This window comes from Oryctolagus cuniculus, chromosome 9 (genome assembly GCF_051225735.1).
Source record: "Oryctolagus cuniculus isolate XC-2025 breed Fujian yellow rabbit chromosome 9, ASM5122573v1, whole genome shotgun sequence".
NCBI lineage: Eukaryota > Metazoa > Chordata > Mammalia > Lagomorpha > Leporidae > Oryctolagus > Oryctolagus cuniculus.
The window spans coordinates 88904812-88922205 of NC_142875.1; the positions used below are offsets into that span (position 1 = coordinate 88904812).

The 17394-nt window shown below is 47.8% G+C and overlaps 1 protein-coding gene across 1 annotated transcript in view; it reads left to right on the top strand.

Annotated features, from left to right (window-relative positions):
- LOC149124659 (uncharacterized) overlaps positions 1-13548 on the top strand; it is a 37378-nt gene extending 23830 nt beyond the window's left edge. Inside the window, exons 10-12 of the mRNA XM_089303312.1 lie at positions 2436-2571; positions 4277-4394; positions 13411-13548. Coding sequence (XP_089159438.1) covers positions 2436-2571; positions 4277-4394; positions 13411-13548 — 392 coding nt within the window. The remainder of the gene's footprint in view (positions 1-2435; positions 2572-4276; positions 4395-13410) is intronic.
- Positions 13549-17394: the final 3846 nt, after the last annotated feature.

Genomic DNA, 17394 nt, shown 5'->3' on the forward strand with positions numbered 1-17394 from the left:
CTGCTTGTGTTTCTATTTCATCTGGAATTTCATGTTTGGAAGAATAGGTGGACTTTCTGTGAGCTGAGCAGAGTGCACCATGACATTGGCATTGTATTAGCATGTGGGGTCCTATACAACTAGCTTAATTTCACATGTTCAAAAGCAAACCCATGGGACAGGGTTGTGGCACAGCAATTAAGATGCTGCTTGGGATGCCCACATCTCACACCAGTGTTCCTAGGATCCAGTCCCACCTCCACTTTCAATCTAACTTTCTGCTAATGCACCTGGGAGGCAGCCAATTATGCCCCAAGTGCCTGGGTTCCTATCTCCAATGTGAGAGACACTAATGGGCTTCCTGGCTCTAGATTTTGGACTGGCACAACCCTGACTATTGCAGGCATTTGGGGAGTGAGCAAGTGGGTAGATGATTCTCTCTCTTGCTCGCTCCCTGTTTTCCTTCACTATCACTTTGCACTCCAAATTAATTAATTAATTATTTTTAAAGATTGATTTATTTATTTGAAAAGCAGAGTGATAGAGATAGAAGGACACAGGGATCTTCCATCTCCTGGTTTACTTCTCAAACGGCTACAATGACCATAGCTGGGTTGGTCTGAAGCCAGGAACTAGGAGCTTCTTTCAGGTTCCCACATGCCCAAATGCTTGGGCCATTCTCCGCTGCTTTCCCAGGCACATTAGCAGGGTGCTGGATCAGAATCAGAGCAGCCAGGACTCAAACCAGTGCCTATAGAGGATGCTGGTGCTGCAGGTGGAAGCTTTACCTGTTACTCCACAACACTGACCCTAATTAACTAACTTTAAAAAAAAAAAAGCAAACTTGGTGGATGGTGCTTGGCATAGCTGGTAAACCTGTCACCTGCAATGCCAGCAACCTATATGGGTTCATGTCTCAGCTGTTCCACTTCCAGTCCAACTCTCTGCTAATGGCCTGGGAAAAGCAGCAAAATATGGCCTACTTGGGCCCCTGCTATCCATGTGCTCCCAAAGAGGAAGCTCCTGGCTCCAGGCTTCAGCCTGCCCAGCCATGGCCATTGTGGTCATCTGGATAGAGAACCAGCAGATGGAAGGTTCTCTAACTCCCTCTCTCTCTCTTTCAAATACATAAATATTTTTTTTTGTAAAAAATCCCATCAGCATCCATGGTGTCCTCTGTTTTCATGACTCAAGAACATGACATTCATCTTCAGTTCACTCACAGCACAAGATGGCTGCTGGGGGCTAAAGGGGACTCTGCTTCTCTTCTCCTCTCACGGAGCTCTTCGTGAGCCCTCCCCCAACCACTTTCTTTTACGCCTCTTTGGCCAAGACTTAACCACGTGATCATCTCTATCTTCATGAGAGCATGATGAGATCAGTTATTTTTCAACTGGGCCCCTGGCCCTAAGAAGAAAGGGAAGGTTCTGTTGATGAGAAAGGCTATGCCATGGCAGCCCCACAAGTTCCAAGAAGACCCCACAGTTCCAAGAAGAGCACACAGGTCCCTGTGTGGCTGCTGGCCCCATTTCTCCAACATCAGCTCCTTCTGCCCTTCCAAATTCCATGCTACTGACAGACTGAACTTTGACTGCTTTCCACAAAACCTGACATTCTTTCAGGTAACACAGGTCACACCCATTTACTAACCCTGTCTTTCTTGATACTTTCGAAACATCATGGACTTGCACTAAAGCAGTCCCAAAACTGATCACTGATTTCATATATGCTGGGTGCTCAACAAATCCTTTTTTGTGAGTGCATGAATTGATGGTAGGTGGGTAGAAAACTGGATGGGAGCATGCATGGGTGGGTGGGTGAGTGGGTGGATTGATGTGTCAGTGGATGGATGCATGGATGGGTGGATGGATGGATAAATGGATGAGTGGGCACATGGATGTGTAAGTAAGTGATTGGGTAAGTGGGTGAGTGGGTGGGCAAAGGGATGGATGGATGGAGGGAGGAATGGATGGATGAACAGTAGTGTGAATAAGAGTGGGTGGGTGATGGATGGGTGCATAGGTAGATGGATGGATGGATGGATGAATGCTTGCTATGCTGTCTCAAATCTGTTTTCCTATACATTATTCCCTTTGCCTAAAATACCCTTCTCCACTCTTCCAGCAGCTAACATATGTCCATCCCTTAAAATTTAACTGCAGTGCTCTCTCTTCCAGAGCTCTCCCTGAACACACCTACTGAGCTGTGAGTCCTGCTTTTTGTTCCTGTAGCACCCAGAGCATCCCCCCACTATACCCTTCACTGCTTTACTATGCTGGACATAGGTCTGGGTTCCCTCATCAGGTTCTGAGCTTTCTGAGTGCATCACTCAACTTTGACACTATATGTCCAGCTCCAGCCCTGCATGCAGCTGCTGTGGAACAGGAGTACAAGAAATTATGCTGAAATTAGAATAAAAATGAGACTAATGAAGACAATCTATCCCTTGCCCCTAGAGAAGATCCAGCAAGTGGAAAACACTGTGGATGAGCTGAACGAGGAGTTTCTCAAGCTCAGCACCCAAGCCCTGGAGCTGCAGGAAGAAGATACAAGCCAGATCAACTGCTCTCAGGAGAAGGTGACACCTTTGTGGTAAGCCCAACAGACGAACGTCCTAGCTCCTGAGGTATTCACAGGTGGGACCCATGGGGTCACATCTCTTTTATAGAAAGAGGGTGGGACCAGAACAGCCAGCTCCAGTCATGGAGCCAGAACAGGTGCTGCATGCTTGGTTTGGTGAGAGGAAGACTAAGCCAGGAAGACAGAGCAGAGATTGCAGATGGGGAAGCCCATGCCCTCAGTTGGAGGTCACAGAGCCCAGTAAAATCATAGCTGCAAAAATTGCAGAAGACCATGGAAAAGAAACAACAAGAATAGCTGTTGTAGATGTGGCCTGCCTAACAGCATCTGCTTTGGCACCTGGAGGGTTCTACAGCTGCATCTGCAGTGAACTCAGTGCAGATTTATCTGCTAAACCAGCAGCCAGTTTGATTGCTGTAATTCTGCATAAAACACTGTCTATCCTGACTTGAGGGTTTTGGTGCCTCCTTGGGCTATTGTCTCCTCTTTGTCCTCACTTTGATTTCTATGCCACCCTCCCTCTGGATTGTCAACTCCCTTGGATCTCTAACCAAGCCCACTGCCTTCCTCATCCCAACTTAATTCCTGCTTTACAGAGTTGCTAAAAATTGGTACTTTCACGAGCCTTCCTAGAGTGGGCATTTGGGCTGGGAATCCTCTGTGTGCAGGCAGAGCCCCCTGGGGTGGGATCAAGGAGGCTGGACGTGGGTTTTCTTCTCACAACAGAGGCAGGATCCTCCCTGATCCAGGGAGTTCCAAGAGAATGTTGAGGTCTTGTTGTCAGGAGGTCTGGGCTATCAGTTCTTGGTGAACTGACCCTCTGCGGAGAGGGCACCTGTGCTCAACACCACCAAGGGGAAATGCACCCTATAAGCACACAGCCAAGGCAGGGCCAAAAAATGCACAGAGCTCTTCCCTGTGGGGCTGCAGGGAAAGTCTCCCTGTGCCCTATGGAATCCTTGCATTCCCAAGTGGGTCCTCCCTGTGAAACCCAAACATAACCTCCTCTTGGGTCCCTCTCTCAGTGTGCTCACCATTCCTGCTAGAGTGGAGGGAGGGGCTCCTCTCTAACCCTCACCCCTCTGCCTTCTATGGGCAGCTCCACCACAGAGGGACAGATGCAGGGACCTGTCCTGAGCTGTGTGGAGATAGTGACTGCATGCAGAGACAATAGCTTCATTCTTGAAAAATCACAATCTATATAAATATCCTGTTGTTATGGAAGGAATAAGCAGGATGAGGTGAGAGGGTATAAAATGCAATCTGAGTTAATGATTCAGTAATTGTTCCAAGTCATCCATCATGATGATTGTGCAACAGTATAATTGGCTGTTGTGCATTCATGTGGCAATGTAAGCCGGGAGACATTGCTGTCCTTGGTTAATCCTCAGGCCAGTCCCTGGAGGAAGCTCACAGGCATGTCCCAAGTTTGGTAGGTGTTTGGAGCCTCTACCAAGTCAGAGGGATGAGGGTCATGGCCCAGGGCGGGGAGCTAGGACCTTCAAAAGTCACATCTTCTTTCCAGATGGCTCCGGGCATCTCCCCCAGAGGGTTGCGGGAAGGCAGACTTAACCCAGTGGAGACAGGCAGCCCAGGCAGAGAGGAGCTGGCAACTTGGGCCCTACAAAGTGAGCAGGCCCTGGTGCTGGAGGTGAGGAGGATCCACCTGGCCCAGAAGATTGAGAATCTGGAGTGGGAGCTCTCTCTTCTCCTCCAGGTGGAAGCAGATGGCAGCACCAACCTGGGCAGCCCAGGCAGCCCTGAGTCCCTCAGGACACAGCAGTGGCCACCTGTGGGACGTGCTTTCTCCACCAAGACATGACCAGGTTCCCCTGGTAGGAAGGGGTGGGAGTCTGAGGTTGCAGTGCTGGTTGGTGATGATATGTTCCCATTGGAAGCACCTGGATCACTGTCAGAGCCCACAGCACAGCACCTGCTGGATTCTGCCTTTGTCCCTTTGCAAATAAAGTAGTATGGACTGAGGGACTCCATATGCACTCCACTGCCTGGCCTGTCCCCCAGTGGTCTTCCTTGGGCACTGACCATTCAGCCCCACATTCAAAGTGCCCCCTGGGGTACCTGGCTTCAAGATGGGAATAGCTTGGGATGGGGTCAAAGAATGTAGGTGCAACCACAGCACATCTGGAACCCTATCTGCCATCCCGTTTCTTGCAGAGTGTCCAAAGCTCCCAATGTGGCTTGTGGGGATCCCGAGTGGCCATGTCCCCTTCCAGCTCCCTACCCTCAACCCCATGGATGGCAGTGTGTGTGGGCACAGTCTCCCAAACCACACTGGGGCCGCCAATGCCAGACAAGACTCCCAGAGGACAACCAGAGCCATGAGTCACTTGGAGCTCTGCCACCAGAACACCTGAGCTCATGCCTCTGTGCCTTGTGAGGCTGCTTCCTTCTTAGAAGGTCTTTGCTCCTTTTCCCTGTCCCCACATGGAGCTGCTTTGCCTGGGAGTGGCCCAACCAAGGCCACTCAGGCCACTCACTCCCCAAGTCCTTCATGCTCTTTCGCCCATCATGCTGCTGATTCCCAGGTGGCCTGTTTGTGCTGTGAGGTAGCTGCCCTCTAGACTGAGCTCAGAAGGAAACATGCATTTGCACACACACATCACAGGACTCTCTCTCACATGCACACACTTACACACTTATGCAGAAACACACACACCCATGTATAGAGATGTGCACTCATATACACACAGCACATACTCACAAACACAGACACCCGGGCACACCCACACTGAGCACACAGCTCCACAGGTGCAGGGTATCGGCTGGCCCATGAGTGATGCATGTGACAGATGTGTCCCACTGTGAGACCACAGGAGCACTGATGGGACTGACCATGAGATGGCACAGAACTGAGTAGCAAATATGTGGACTCACTAGGAGAGGCCAAGGGACCTGGATACTGAAGGAGGTGGAGGAGAGGAGGGAGAGGGAGCACCAGGGAGCCCTTAGGGAGTTGTCCAGGAGGGCTGGGCCGACAGGCTAACATGGATGTTGGTGAGGGACAGGGAGAAGGGACCATGTCTGATATTGGGTGACTAAAGAGAGCAATATGCAAGGTACTGGTTGAAATGGGTTGGTGGCCTTTGATAGGAGGAGGATGCCACAGGGGAGGGGACAGAGAACCAACCCAAAGCCCCACCCCCCACCACTTCCAGTTGCTCATGAGTCGATCCCCTGACCCTCCACATTCAGGGAGGGAGTCACTGTGGCCCTAGGACTGTGGGTGTCCAGGGTTTTTTCCCCCATGAGATCCTGCAAATCAGAGTGTCAGGCCACCAGGAAGAACCCGGGGTGAGGAAGGGCCCCACTGACAGCTGGCTGCCTCTACTTTGCCAGCTGATCTGACCTTCTTGAAAATGCTACCATGGGATCTCACAGAAGGGAGTGACCCCTGACCCCTTAGTAGGAACATTGCCTGGGCCAGGACAGAGGGTGTCACACACACTTCAACTAAATAACAAAAGAGCCCCCAGGAGGTCATCTCCCCACTGCCACAGGCAGCTCCCTATATATTCATAATGATGCCTACCAGCCTCAGCTGGATACTGCTGACCCTGAGTGACCTAGAAATCCCATCCCACCACCATCAAATCCCAAACACAGCCCAAATAGCAGGCATACATCTGCCCTTATTCAGTCATGGAGACACAGCTCAGGGTCACTGCCCCCTGGGGACTGCAGAAGTCAAACTCCTATGGGGGTCGTGTGTGTGGGTCTGTAAGGGTCACCTGGCATGAGCCCACAATGGGGCTTGCTCACAGCAGCAGAAGCCATGACCCAGACCCGAGCCTAAGGCCACCTGTCATGGTCCCTGAATCAGCCATTGGTCCAGCCAGATCTTAGCAAACTTGGAGATACCTGGCACTTCCCAGAGGGATGCAACAAGAAAGCAGCAGAGCCTGACTGGAATCCAGGCTCCTGGCTCATAGGCCCAGGTACAAAGGCCCCCAGGGAGGCTCTGCAGCACCAGGACTGGGGCCTCCACACCAAGAGAAGTGAGTGACCTTAAAGGTTCCAGCTCCACATGTTGGAGGACTTCCCAGATCTTATTCAAATGAGAGCACCCAATGCTACAGGCCAGTCACTGGACTGCAGATCTCACTTAGTTTTCTGCCATAGGCCCTGGAAAGAAGAGTGCATCTGTTCTCAGGTCAGTGAATACCGGTGGGAAGCTGTAACCCAGAGAGTAAAATGTCTAGGGGTCCCCAGGTTTGGAAGGGCCTGAGGCAGTTCTTAGATTCTGTATATTTCCAAGTTGGAGCTCCATCCTGATACCCCCAGTACATCGCAAGGTGGACAACTGTGTGTGTGACTCAAACTAAGGGTGAGTCAGAGGTGATGAGAGCACCTGCACAATGCCTGGCCCACACAGAACCCAGAGCAGTCTCTCCCTCATCATCAGAGCCTTCAGTATACCTGGCCTGGTGGGAGAGGTGTGGCTAAAGCAGGTTTAGCCTCTGCTTGGGACACCAGCATCCCATGTTCAAGTGCCAGTTTGAATACCAGCCACTCCACTTCTGATCTCACTTCCTATGATGCCTCCTTGGATACAATAAATGATGGCTCAAGTGCTTGGGACCCTGTCATCCTTGCAGGATACCAGGATGGAGATCCAGGCTCCTGGCTTCCGCTTGGCCCAGGCCTGGCTGTTGCAATCATTTGGAGAGTGAACCAGCAAACAGAAGCAGATGACTTTTCTCTTTCTCCCTTTCAAGTAAATGAAAATAAACTAACTGATTCTTTTTCATTGAACAGCCTGAGCGGGAGCTCTGAATGCAGGATCTTGATTAATCCTCGCTTGTGGGCCGGCGCTGTGGCATAACGGGTAGCCTGTGGCTCCGGCTTCCCATGTGGCTGCTCCACTTCCTATCCAGCTCCCTACTAATGTGCCGAGGAAAGCAGTGAAAGATAGCTTGAGTGCTTGAGTCCTGCATATACATGGGAGACCCGGAGGAAGATCCTGGCTCCTGGCTTTGATCTGGCCCAGCTCCAGCCATTGTGGCCATTTGGGGAATGAACCAGCGGATAGAAAATCTCTCTCTCTCTCAACTTTGCCTTTCAAATAAACATTAAAAAAAAATCCTCCCATGGAGCCATGTTCCTGGTGCCCCACTTCATACTCCCTATGTGAGGACCATGGGTGGAGCCATAGAAAACAAGTCACAGTGGCTGATTCATCTTCTGGCTGGCTAACAACAAAACTCATGCTCTCAGATCCATCTGAGAGCAACAGGAAGCTGTGGATCCCCCAGGGAACTTCTGGAATCACCAACTTCACAAACTCAACACTTGCCCACAGAGTCCCAGAGGAAGGGGACACACAGCTCTGGACAGTAGCGCTGACTTCCTGGGACAATGATTCCCAATCCAGGCTCACTGGAATCCCAAGGCTCACCCTGCACCAATGTCCAGGTGCTCAACAAGGATGTCGGCTCCCTTTCACTTTCTGAATAACATTTACCAATTATTTCTAAGTTAACAGTTCAGAAAATACATTCAAAGATATGGTAGCTAATAACCTTATACTGGAGCTCTCTGAGGTTTGAACCTGAAGCACTGGGTTATTGTTTATTAAGTAGTTACCCAGATAAATCTCCTGTGCAGCTCACTTTTGAAATATCTCAAGATGTGTTTAGAATGTTGGCATTTCTAACAGTGGGTCTGAGTGGACCTGGAATTTTCTTCGTGATGTGCCATCAAAGAGAGGTGACGGGTGTGGCACACACCTGCCTCACACACACCATGGGGGCTCCCAAGGAGTCTGCTTGTTCCACCTGGGCTACTTTACAGCCAGGTGATGGAATGAATTTGAACACATGAAATAGTTCAAAGTATTAAAAGGTGGCCATTTTCTGATTTCATACACTGCCTCCTCTTAGGACTTGGGAGCCTCAAGGCCAGTGCTGGCAATCCTGCGGCCAGGCTGGGGCCTGTCTGCCCTCAGGAGAAGCCCTGGCCACTGCTACATCCGTGCTGAGGGCCACTGTCCATGGACATGGGCAGGGCATGGGGAAACACCAAGCATTTCCTTTTGGGAGGAGCCCTGACTCCAGCATGCCTGGCCCCACACATGAGACCTCAGGCTGTGGCTCTATCTACCTGGTTTGCATTCCACTGTGTGGACACAGTGACACAGTGAGCAGCTAGGTGACAGTCACAAGGACAAACTGAACACCCAGGACAGCAAGACCCCCACCATTACACACTGACCACTTTTAGAGAGCAGCCCATGGGTGATGACCACCACAGATAGTATGTCCTATACATGACACTTCTCCATGATCACCAGGACCAGTCCAGCCCTGTGGGTGATGTCACCATCATGCTAGGGACAGGAGGGCATATACTAGGAGCACACGATGCCACCACGTGGCAATGGACAAGAAGTGGAAGCCTTTGTATTTCACACACGTGGGAAGCTGGGAGGGGAAGGGCACTTCCCCCTAGAGTGCAGGACTGGGGACCAGGGATGCCTCTTCCACAGGAGACGGCCATCATTCATAATCTAGTATTGAAGTGTCTTATTCTTTGGGGAGCGTCACATTGTTTTCCTTATTCTTGTTTCTTGGATTGTAGCATTTGTTGATCAGCATTTGTGGAGATACACACTGGTTTCTTTTTTTTTTTTTTTTTTCCTGCTGTGGTGGCTTTTATCATTGTACTATGACTCTGTAAATAAGTGGACTCTCTGCTTTCAGTGAATCTCTAGAGGCTTGTAGGGGGTGTGGCCAGAGAGCTCTTTTCAGGTCTTCAGGGTTAAGGGTGAACCTAAGGTGACACACCCAGGTTTGGTGTGGTAAATCTTCTCTTTTTTTAATCAGAGGGGAAGTATATTTTGCTCAGCTGAGCTTTTCTCCATGATGGAGACCAATGCCTGTGCACTAGCCCCAGTTGGTGTAATACTCATCTTCTCTGTCCCAAGGACCACACAAAGGATCTGTGCATTCTTCAATGTATGTTCAGATTCCCCAGCAATGTCTCTCACCAAGTAACAAGGAACCCACAAGTTTGTGGTGTCTCCCACTGAGACTGCTCAAAGACTCAGCCACATTGTGAGTTCTCCCACACATGCTCAGTTTTGTTTTTTTGTTTTTTTTTCCCCACAGTCTCAGTTCAGAAATTTCACACAGTCACAAGCTCCTAGCCCCCTGTTATTTCTCCCCACCAGAGTCAGGAGTCTCCACTCGGGTAATTGCCAGGCACAGACAGGAGCCGGTGCAGTTGTTACATATGTCCAAAACAGTTCCCGCTCTACTGGCTTGTATGCCTTTGTAAGGTAATCGGAGAGAAAGAAACCTGTCTGTACCTTTTTTTCTTTCTCTTCTCTAGTTAGGCTGGTGCACTTTCTGCCACGGGGCTTCAAGCCTCCTTCCTCTAGACTCTTTCTGCCACTCTTTCACCAATGGCTCAGGCTACTGCGGTCTCATCTCACCTCACTTTCTAGCACTGGTTTGTAGGCTCTCAGCTCTTGGAGTCCCAAGCCATGGGCACCCACGCCCTCCACATAGGTCCTCCATGTCCCAATAATTTCAGTAGTGTTTCCTCTGCCATTTATTCCCGAACTCTTCCCTGAGACTACACTATCTCCTCTTTTATAAAACTGTCTTCTCCTGGGCTAGAGCAGTAAGCTCCCTCCCTACACTGCCATCTTGGAACCCTACCAATAAAAGTTAATATTACACCATTATGTGGACTGGTGGGAGTCAGCCACAGAAGAATATAGGTTGTGTGATTACAGGACATTCTCTGCTAGACTCCCAGTGGAGTTTGAAATGGGACTGACCTAGGCAATAATTCTAAGTGGAATCTCAGTCTGCACCAAATGCTAAAGAAGTCACTAAGTCACCATGGTAACTGTTCTGGCCAAGGAGAAGCAGGAAAGAAAGACAACAATCACCTGCTCTTTCAAAAATACCCTAGGAACTAACTGAGACTCATGTGACATTAACACACCACAAATATTCCTCACAACATGTTCTGATGGCAAATTCAGAGACATAAGCATATAATCACATTTTTGAAAATAAAGAAAACATCCAACAACTACAGGACAATTACAAAAAATATAACTTTCTTACAGGTAGTAGCTGGAGAAGAACGAAGGTAACAAGAGCAATATTTGAGGTCACAATGAGTGAGAATTTCTGCAATTTAATATCAAGCACTGTATTCAAACTTCAGAAAATTAAAGAAAAATCTTGAATGAATTCAAAATTCAAATAATATTTTTTTTTGACAGGCAGAGTGGACAGTGAGAGAGAGAGACAGAGAGAAAGGTATGCCTTTGCCATTGGTTCACCCTCCAATGGCCGCCACAGCCGGCACGCTGCGGCCGGCGCACTGTGGTGATCCGATGGCAGGAGGCAGGTACTCATCCTGGTCTCCCATGGGTTGCAGGGCCCAAGTACTTGGGCCATCCTCCATTGCACTCCCTGGCCACAGCAGAGAGCTGGCCTGGAAGAGGGGCAACTGGGACAGAATCTGGCGCCCCGACCGGGACTAGAACCCGGTGTGCCAGCGCCGCAAGGCAGAGGATTAGCCTAGTGAGCCACGGCGCCGGCCTGAAAGGACTTCTAAGATCAATCCTATTCACAATAGCTACAGAATACATCAAATACCTTGGAATAAATTTAACCAAGGATGTCATATATCTCTACAATGAGAATTACAAAACATTAAAGAAAGAAATAGAAGATACAAAAAAAGAGTCAGAATTAGACAGTGAGAGAGAGACAGAGAAAAGGTCTTTTTTCCGTTGGTTCACCCCCCGAATGGCCACCATGGCTGGCGCTGTGCTGATCTGAAGCCAGGAGCAAGGTGCTTCTTCCTGGTCTCCCATGTCGGTGCAGGACCCAAGGACCTGGGCTATCCTCCACTGTACTCCCGGGCCACAGCAGAGAGCTGGACTGGAAGAGGAGCAACTGGGATAGAATCTGGCACCCCAACTGGGACTAGAATCCTGGGTGCCAGCGCCACAGGTGGAGGATTAGCCAAGTGAGCTGCGGAGCCAGCTAATACCATTGAATTATTAGAGAACATCCTGCAAGACATTGACACAAAGAGTTTTTGGAAAAAACCCCAGACACAGGCAATCAAAGCTGAAATTAACAGATGGGATTACAGCAAATTGAGAGGCTTCTGTACTTCAAAAGAAATACTCAGGAAACTGAAGAGGAAACCAACAGAATGGGAGAAATTATTTGCAAACAATGCAACTGATAAAGGATTAATAACCAGAATATATAGAGAGATCAAGAAACTCAACAACAACAAAACAAGCCAGTGAAGAAATAGGCATAAGATTTAAACAGACACTTTTCAAAAGAGGAAATCCAAATAGCCAATGGACACATGAAAATAGGTTCAGGGTCACTAGCTGTCAGGGAAATAAAAATCAAAACCGTAATGAGGTTTCACCTACCCCAGTTAGAATGGCTGTCACACAGAATTCAACAAACAAATGCTGGTGATGATGTGAGGAAAAGGGCACCCTAATTCACTGTTAATGGGAATATAAACTGCTAAAAGCAGTATGGAAGTCAGTTTGGAGATACCTCAGAAATCTGAATATAGACCTATCTTATGACACAGCCATCCTGCTCCTGGAAATTTATCCAAGGGAAATGAAATCAGCATATGAAAGTGTTATGTGCATCTCGATGCTTATTGCAGCTCAATTCGCAATAGCTAAAACCTGGAATCAACCTACATGCCCACCAGCTGAAGACTGGATAAAGCAATGATTGGATGTGTACACTCTGGAATACAACACAGCAGTAAAAAAAAAAAAAAAAAAAAAAAAAAACCTAATCTAGTCATTTGCAACAAAATGGGTAAATCTGGAAAGCATCATACTTAGTGAAATAAGCCAGTCCAAAAGGGAAAAATATCTTAAGTTCTCCCTTATCTGTGATAACAGAGCACCTAAAAGGAAATCTGTAGAAGTTTAATTGACACTTTGAATGGCACTTAACTTCAATATTTCTTGTTTTGAATGCTGAGGAACAGTTTTTTTTTTTTTTCTTAATGGTGAATGTGATTGGGTTGGGAGAGGGAAGAAAAGCGTGCTGGGAGGGTGGGTATGGTGGGAAAAATCACCATATTGCTAAAGTTGTAATTACCAAATTTGTATTCATTAAATAAAACTTTTCTTGGGGAAAAAAAAGAACTCAGTTCTGAAAAATCAAATTGAAAATTAATGCTTTAACATATAAATAAGCTGGGGATGGGGTCTGTGAGGCACAAATATTCAGTTCATAGCCTCTGTCTTGGGAATGCTTTATCACTTCAACTTATTGTATTCACCTATGAAATAAACACTAAAATAATATGAAGAAACATCTCTAGGCATTTCATCCTCAGCTTACTCCAGTGATTCACAAAACACTGTGCAATCACCATGTTTTCAAAACATAACGTTTTAATAGCAAATACCGTGTATTCAATATTCAAAAAATATTTTCGCAAGTGTTCAGAAATAATGTCCCTCTTGATTCATCTAGTCCTAATAAAATAACTTGAAACAAGTACACAAAGACGGAATAAGACAAGCCAGTCCACACGCTTTCAGTTCCTCAAGTACAAATTCTCTGATTCTGCTTGCATAAAATTAGAGTAAACAGAACCTGATCTACTTTTCAGAACGTTTGTTTGCTGGGCAGAGGGCACGGTGAGGGGAGCCGGCTCTGGGTACAAAACTGAGCATAGGAATACAGGCACAGAAATGTTTAGCAGGCTTCAGTTAACATACAGAACCTTGCTAGACATCATTAACATGGTGAAAATGACAGATCATTATTATAGTGTGTAATCCTAAGTCCTTATAAACAGTATGCCTCCCGTGTACCTCGGAAAATTGTGATGCTTTTAGAAACTCATCGATGGATAAGTGATGGGTACAACTCATCAATGGATAAAACTCACACAACGGATAAAACTATGGTTACCAGCAAAGAATTCACATTATAATCCATAATCTCTTGCGAGGAATACCTTTCCACTAACTGCGTATTTCAACAGCTGTCGGAGATACATGGGGGCCTCGGATCACCATGAATATAGACAGTAAAATGTGTGTCTATTTACTGCAAGTTCAGATCACATTTGCTTCCGGACAGCTCACTGCACGCAAAGAGGACATCTCTTAGACTGGCATCAAGGGCCGCAACAAAGCATGTAGCTCTGGGTGGGATGCAATCTCACCCGCTCATCAACTTCCCCACTCAGGAAATCCTAGTATATGGAGATTCTTTGGTGACCCTCAGAGGCCAAATTGCAAATGTGAGCACTGAAGGTGCGGCGTTCTCCTCCCCACTTGACAGCAGGACGCTGGACTCTGAGTCCACCCTCTTACCCTGCCACGCGTGTCTTTGCGGGGGAAGGAGCTCCAGGGCACTCCGGAGCAGGGCGTCACCCTCGCTGGTGGGGCTGAGGGGAGTCGGGCAGGGGCGGGAAGATCCTACCTCTGTCTGCCTCACGCAGCACCTGGGCACGGAGTCTCCGGGCAGGAACGAGGCGACTCAGAACTGGGACCCATTCGCCTCCTGCACCTCACGGAGGGTCTGTGCCTCCGCAGGCACCCAGAGCCTCAGCTGCGCCCGGACCCTAATGCGGGACTCTGCTCCTCTCACCAGGCCGCTTGGGCCTCTGTGCCAAAGTCAGTCGTCACAGACGCCGTGATGACGTCAGGTTTCCTTGGCAACCGTGACGCCTGGGTTCGCATCCTTCACGCGAGACTTGCGTCACAATGGCACTCTGTTGCCTGCCTTGTGGTGAAAGCCCACCACCCCACCGTGACTCCTCAGACCACCTCTTTCGAAAGCGTACTAATGACACAAAGTCAAAAGCACGGTGTAGACCCCAGTTAACAACTGACGAAACCAGCGGTTTTTAGTTAGGGGATCCAAAGAACTCCACCAAGAGACTATCGGGACCCATAGAAAAGTTCGCGAAAGTAGCAGGATAAAAAACCAATGCACAGAAACCAATATAGCCTTTGTATACAAGCAAATGCCATGGCTGAGAAAGGACTTCTAATACCCATTCCATTCAGAACAGCTACAAAATAAATCACATTCCTTGGAATCAGTGTAACCACGGATGTCAAAGGTCTGTATGATGAGGATTACAGAACATTAAAGACAGAAATAGAAGATAGCAACTAATGGAAAACTCTTCCATGTTCTTGGAAATAAAGAAAGTTTTCTACAAGAAAAGTAAGTGTTCGGGAGGGCAAATACATACACGCATGCACATGCACACACCATTACTCCCACTATGGCAAATTTCCTCCAAATTCTCTAAGCTGGAATTCTGGTAAATACAAATCAAGATGTCATATACAACACATGGTACAGACTTCTGAGTCTAGTATTTTAAAATGTATTATCAATCGTGATTTTGAAAGTCTGATTATAATATCTATACAGGAGAAATATAAGAAGCTTCAACAAATTCATTAGGGGCCAGCACTGTGGCATAGGGAGCTAAGCCTCGGCCTGCCGTGCTGGCCTCCCATAGGGCCGCCCGTTCTAGTCCCGGCTGCTCCTCTTCCAATCCAGCTCTCTGCAATGGCCTGCAAAAACAGTAGAAGATGGCCCAAGTATTTGGGCCCTGCACCCACGTGGGACACCTGGAGGAAGTTCCTGCCTCCTGCCTCCTGCCTCCTGCCTCCTGGCACCTGGCTTCAGATTCGCTCACTTCTGGCTGTTTCTGCCATCTGGGAAGTGAACCAGCAGATGGAAGACCTTTCCCTCTGTCTCTCTCTCTCTCTCTCTCTCTCTCTCTCTCTGCCTCTCCATAACTCTACCTTTCAAGTAAATAAATAAACCTTTACAAATTCATGGGTAAATGGAACTAAGAAATAAATATTTTTGGTGTAAAAACATTTTGTGACACAATCTTAATTTTAATCTTTAAAGTTTTATTTTTCAATCAATTAAACAGATTCCATGTTGTTCATATGTACAGTGCTACCCCCATAAGGATACTTCCCTCCCTCCTTTCCTCCTCCTTCCTTCCTATTCCTTTTAATTTTTGTGATAACATACTTTCAATTGACTTCATTAAGTGGATTGCACGGCATGGTCCAAATGTCCTAAGCAACTATTAAAAAAGGTATTGAATCGCAAACACACAAAAATGCATTGAGTCTCTAGGAAGCCCAAGACAATGCAGAGACACAAAAGTTCTGTCAAAGTCCCTGATCTTAGACTGATGACATGGACAATGGAATGCTTATACAAATCACAACGACAAATCTTGGTACCTTGATCCTCAGATCAACAGATATGTATCCAATATATTCCTTCATAGTAAGCAGCCACCTAGTTTCCTGATGGCTCCATTGGCAATTTTAATACAAATAGCATTAAAATAATAACTATGCAAACATACTTGTTTTCCTAGATGCTTTTCAAAAGCTTACATGAATCATCATGACACCATGTGAGAAAAATAGCCATGTACAAGATAAACGAAAATGTAGAACTGAAAATCTGATTTGATCCAATAGAGAAAACTACACGTATGTGACACAAGAAATAATGTCTCTCTTGCTTCATCTATTCCTCCTAATAAAATAACTTGAAACAAGTCCACAAAGACGGAATAAGACAAGCCAGTCCTCACGCTTTCAGTTCCTCAAGTACAAATTCTCTGATTCTGCTTGCATAAAATTAGAGTAAACAGAACCTGATCTACTTTTCAGAACTTTTGTTTGCTGGGCAGAGGGCACGGTGAGGGGAGCCGGCTCTGGGTACAAAACTGAGCATAGGAATACAGGCACAGAAATGTTTAGCAGGCTTCAGTTAACATACAGAACCTTGCTAGACATCATTAACATGGTGAAAATGACAGATCATTATTATAGTGTGTAATCCTAAGTCCTTATAAACAGTATGCCTCCCGTGTACCTCGGAAAATTGTGATGCTTTTAGAAACTCATCGATGGATAAGTGATGGGTACAACTCATCAATGGATAAAACTCACACAACGGATAAAACTATGGTTACCAGCAAAGAATTCACATTATAATCCATAATCTCTTGCGAGGAATACCTTTCCACTAACTGCGTATTTCAACAGCTGTCGGAGATACATGGGGGCCTCGGATCACCATGAATATAGACAGTAAAATGTGTGTCTATTTACTGCAAGTTCAGATCACATTTGCTTCCGGACAGCTCACTGCACGCAAAGAGGACATCTCTTAGACTGGCATCAAGGGCCGCAACAAAGCATGTAGCTCTGGGTGGGATGCAATCTCACCCGCTCATCAACTTCCCCACTCAGGAAATCCTAGTATATGGAGATTCTTTGGTGACCCTCAGAGGCCAAATTGCAAATGTGAGCACTGAAGGTGCGGCGTTCTCCTCCCCACTTGACAGCAGGACGCTGGACTCTGAGTCCACCCTCTTACCCTGCCACGCGTGTCTTTGCGGGGGAAGGAGCTCCAGGGCACTCCGGAGCAGGGCGTCACCCTCGCTGGTGGGGCTGAGGGGAGTCGGGCAGGGGCGGGAAGATCCTACCTCTGTCTGCCTCACGCAGCACCTGGGCACGGAGTCTCCGGGCAGGAACGAGGCGACTCAGAACTGGGACCCATTCGCCTCCTGCACCTCACGGAGGGTCTGTGCCTCCGCAGGCACCCAGAGCCTCAGCTGCGCCCGGACCCTAATGCGGGACTCTGCTCCTCTCACCAGGCCGCTTGGGCCTCTGTGCCAAAGTCAGTCGTCACAGACGCCGTGATGACGTCAGGTTTCCTTGGCAACCGTGACGCCTGGGTTCGCATCCTTCACGCGAGACTTGCGTCACAA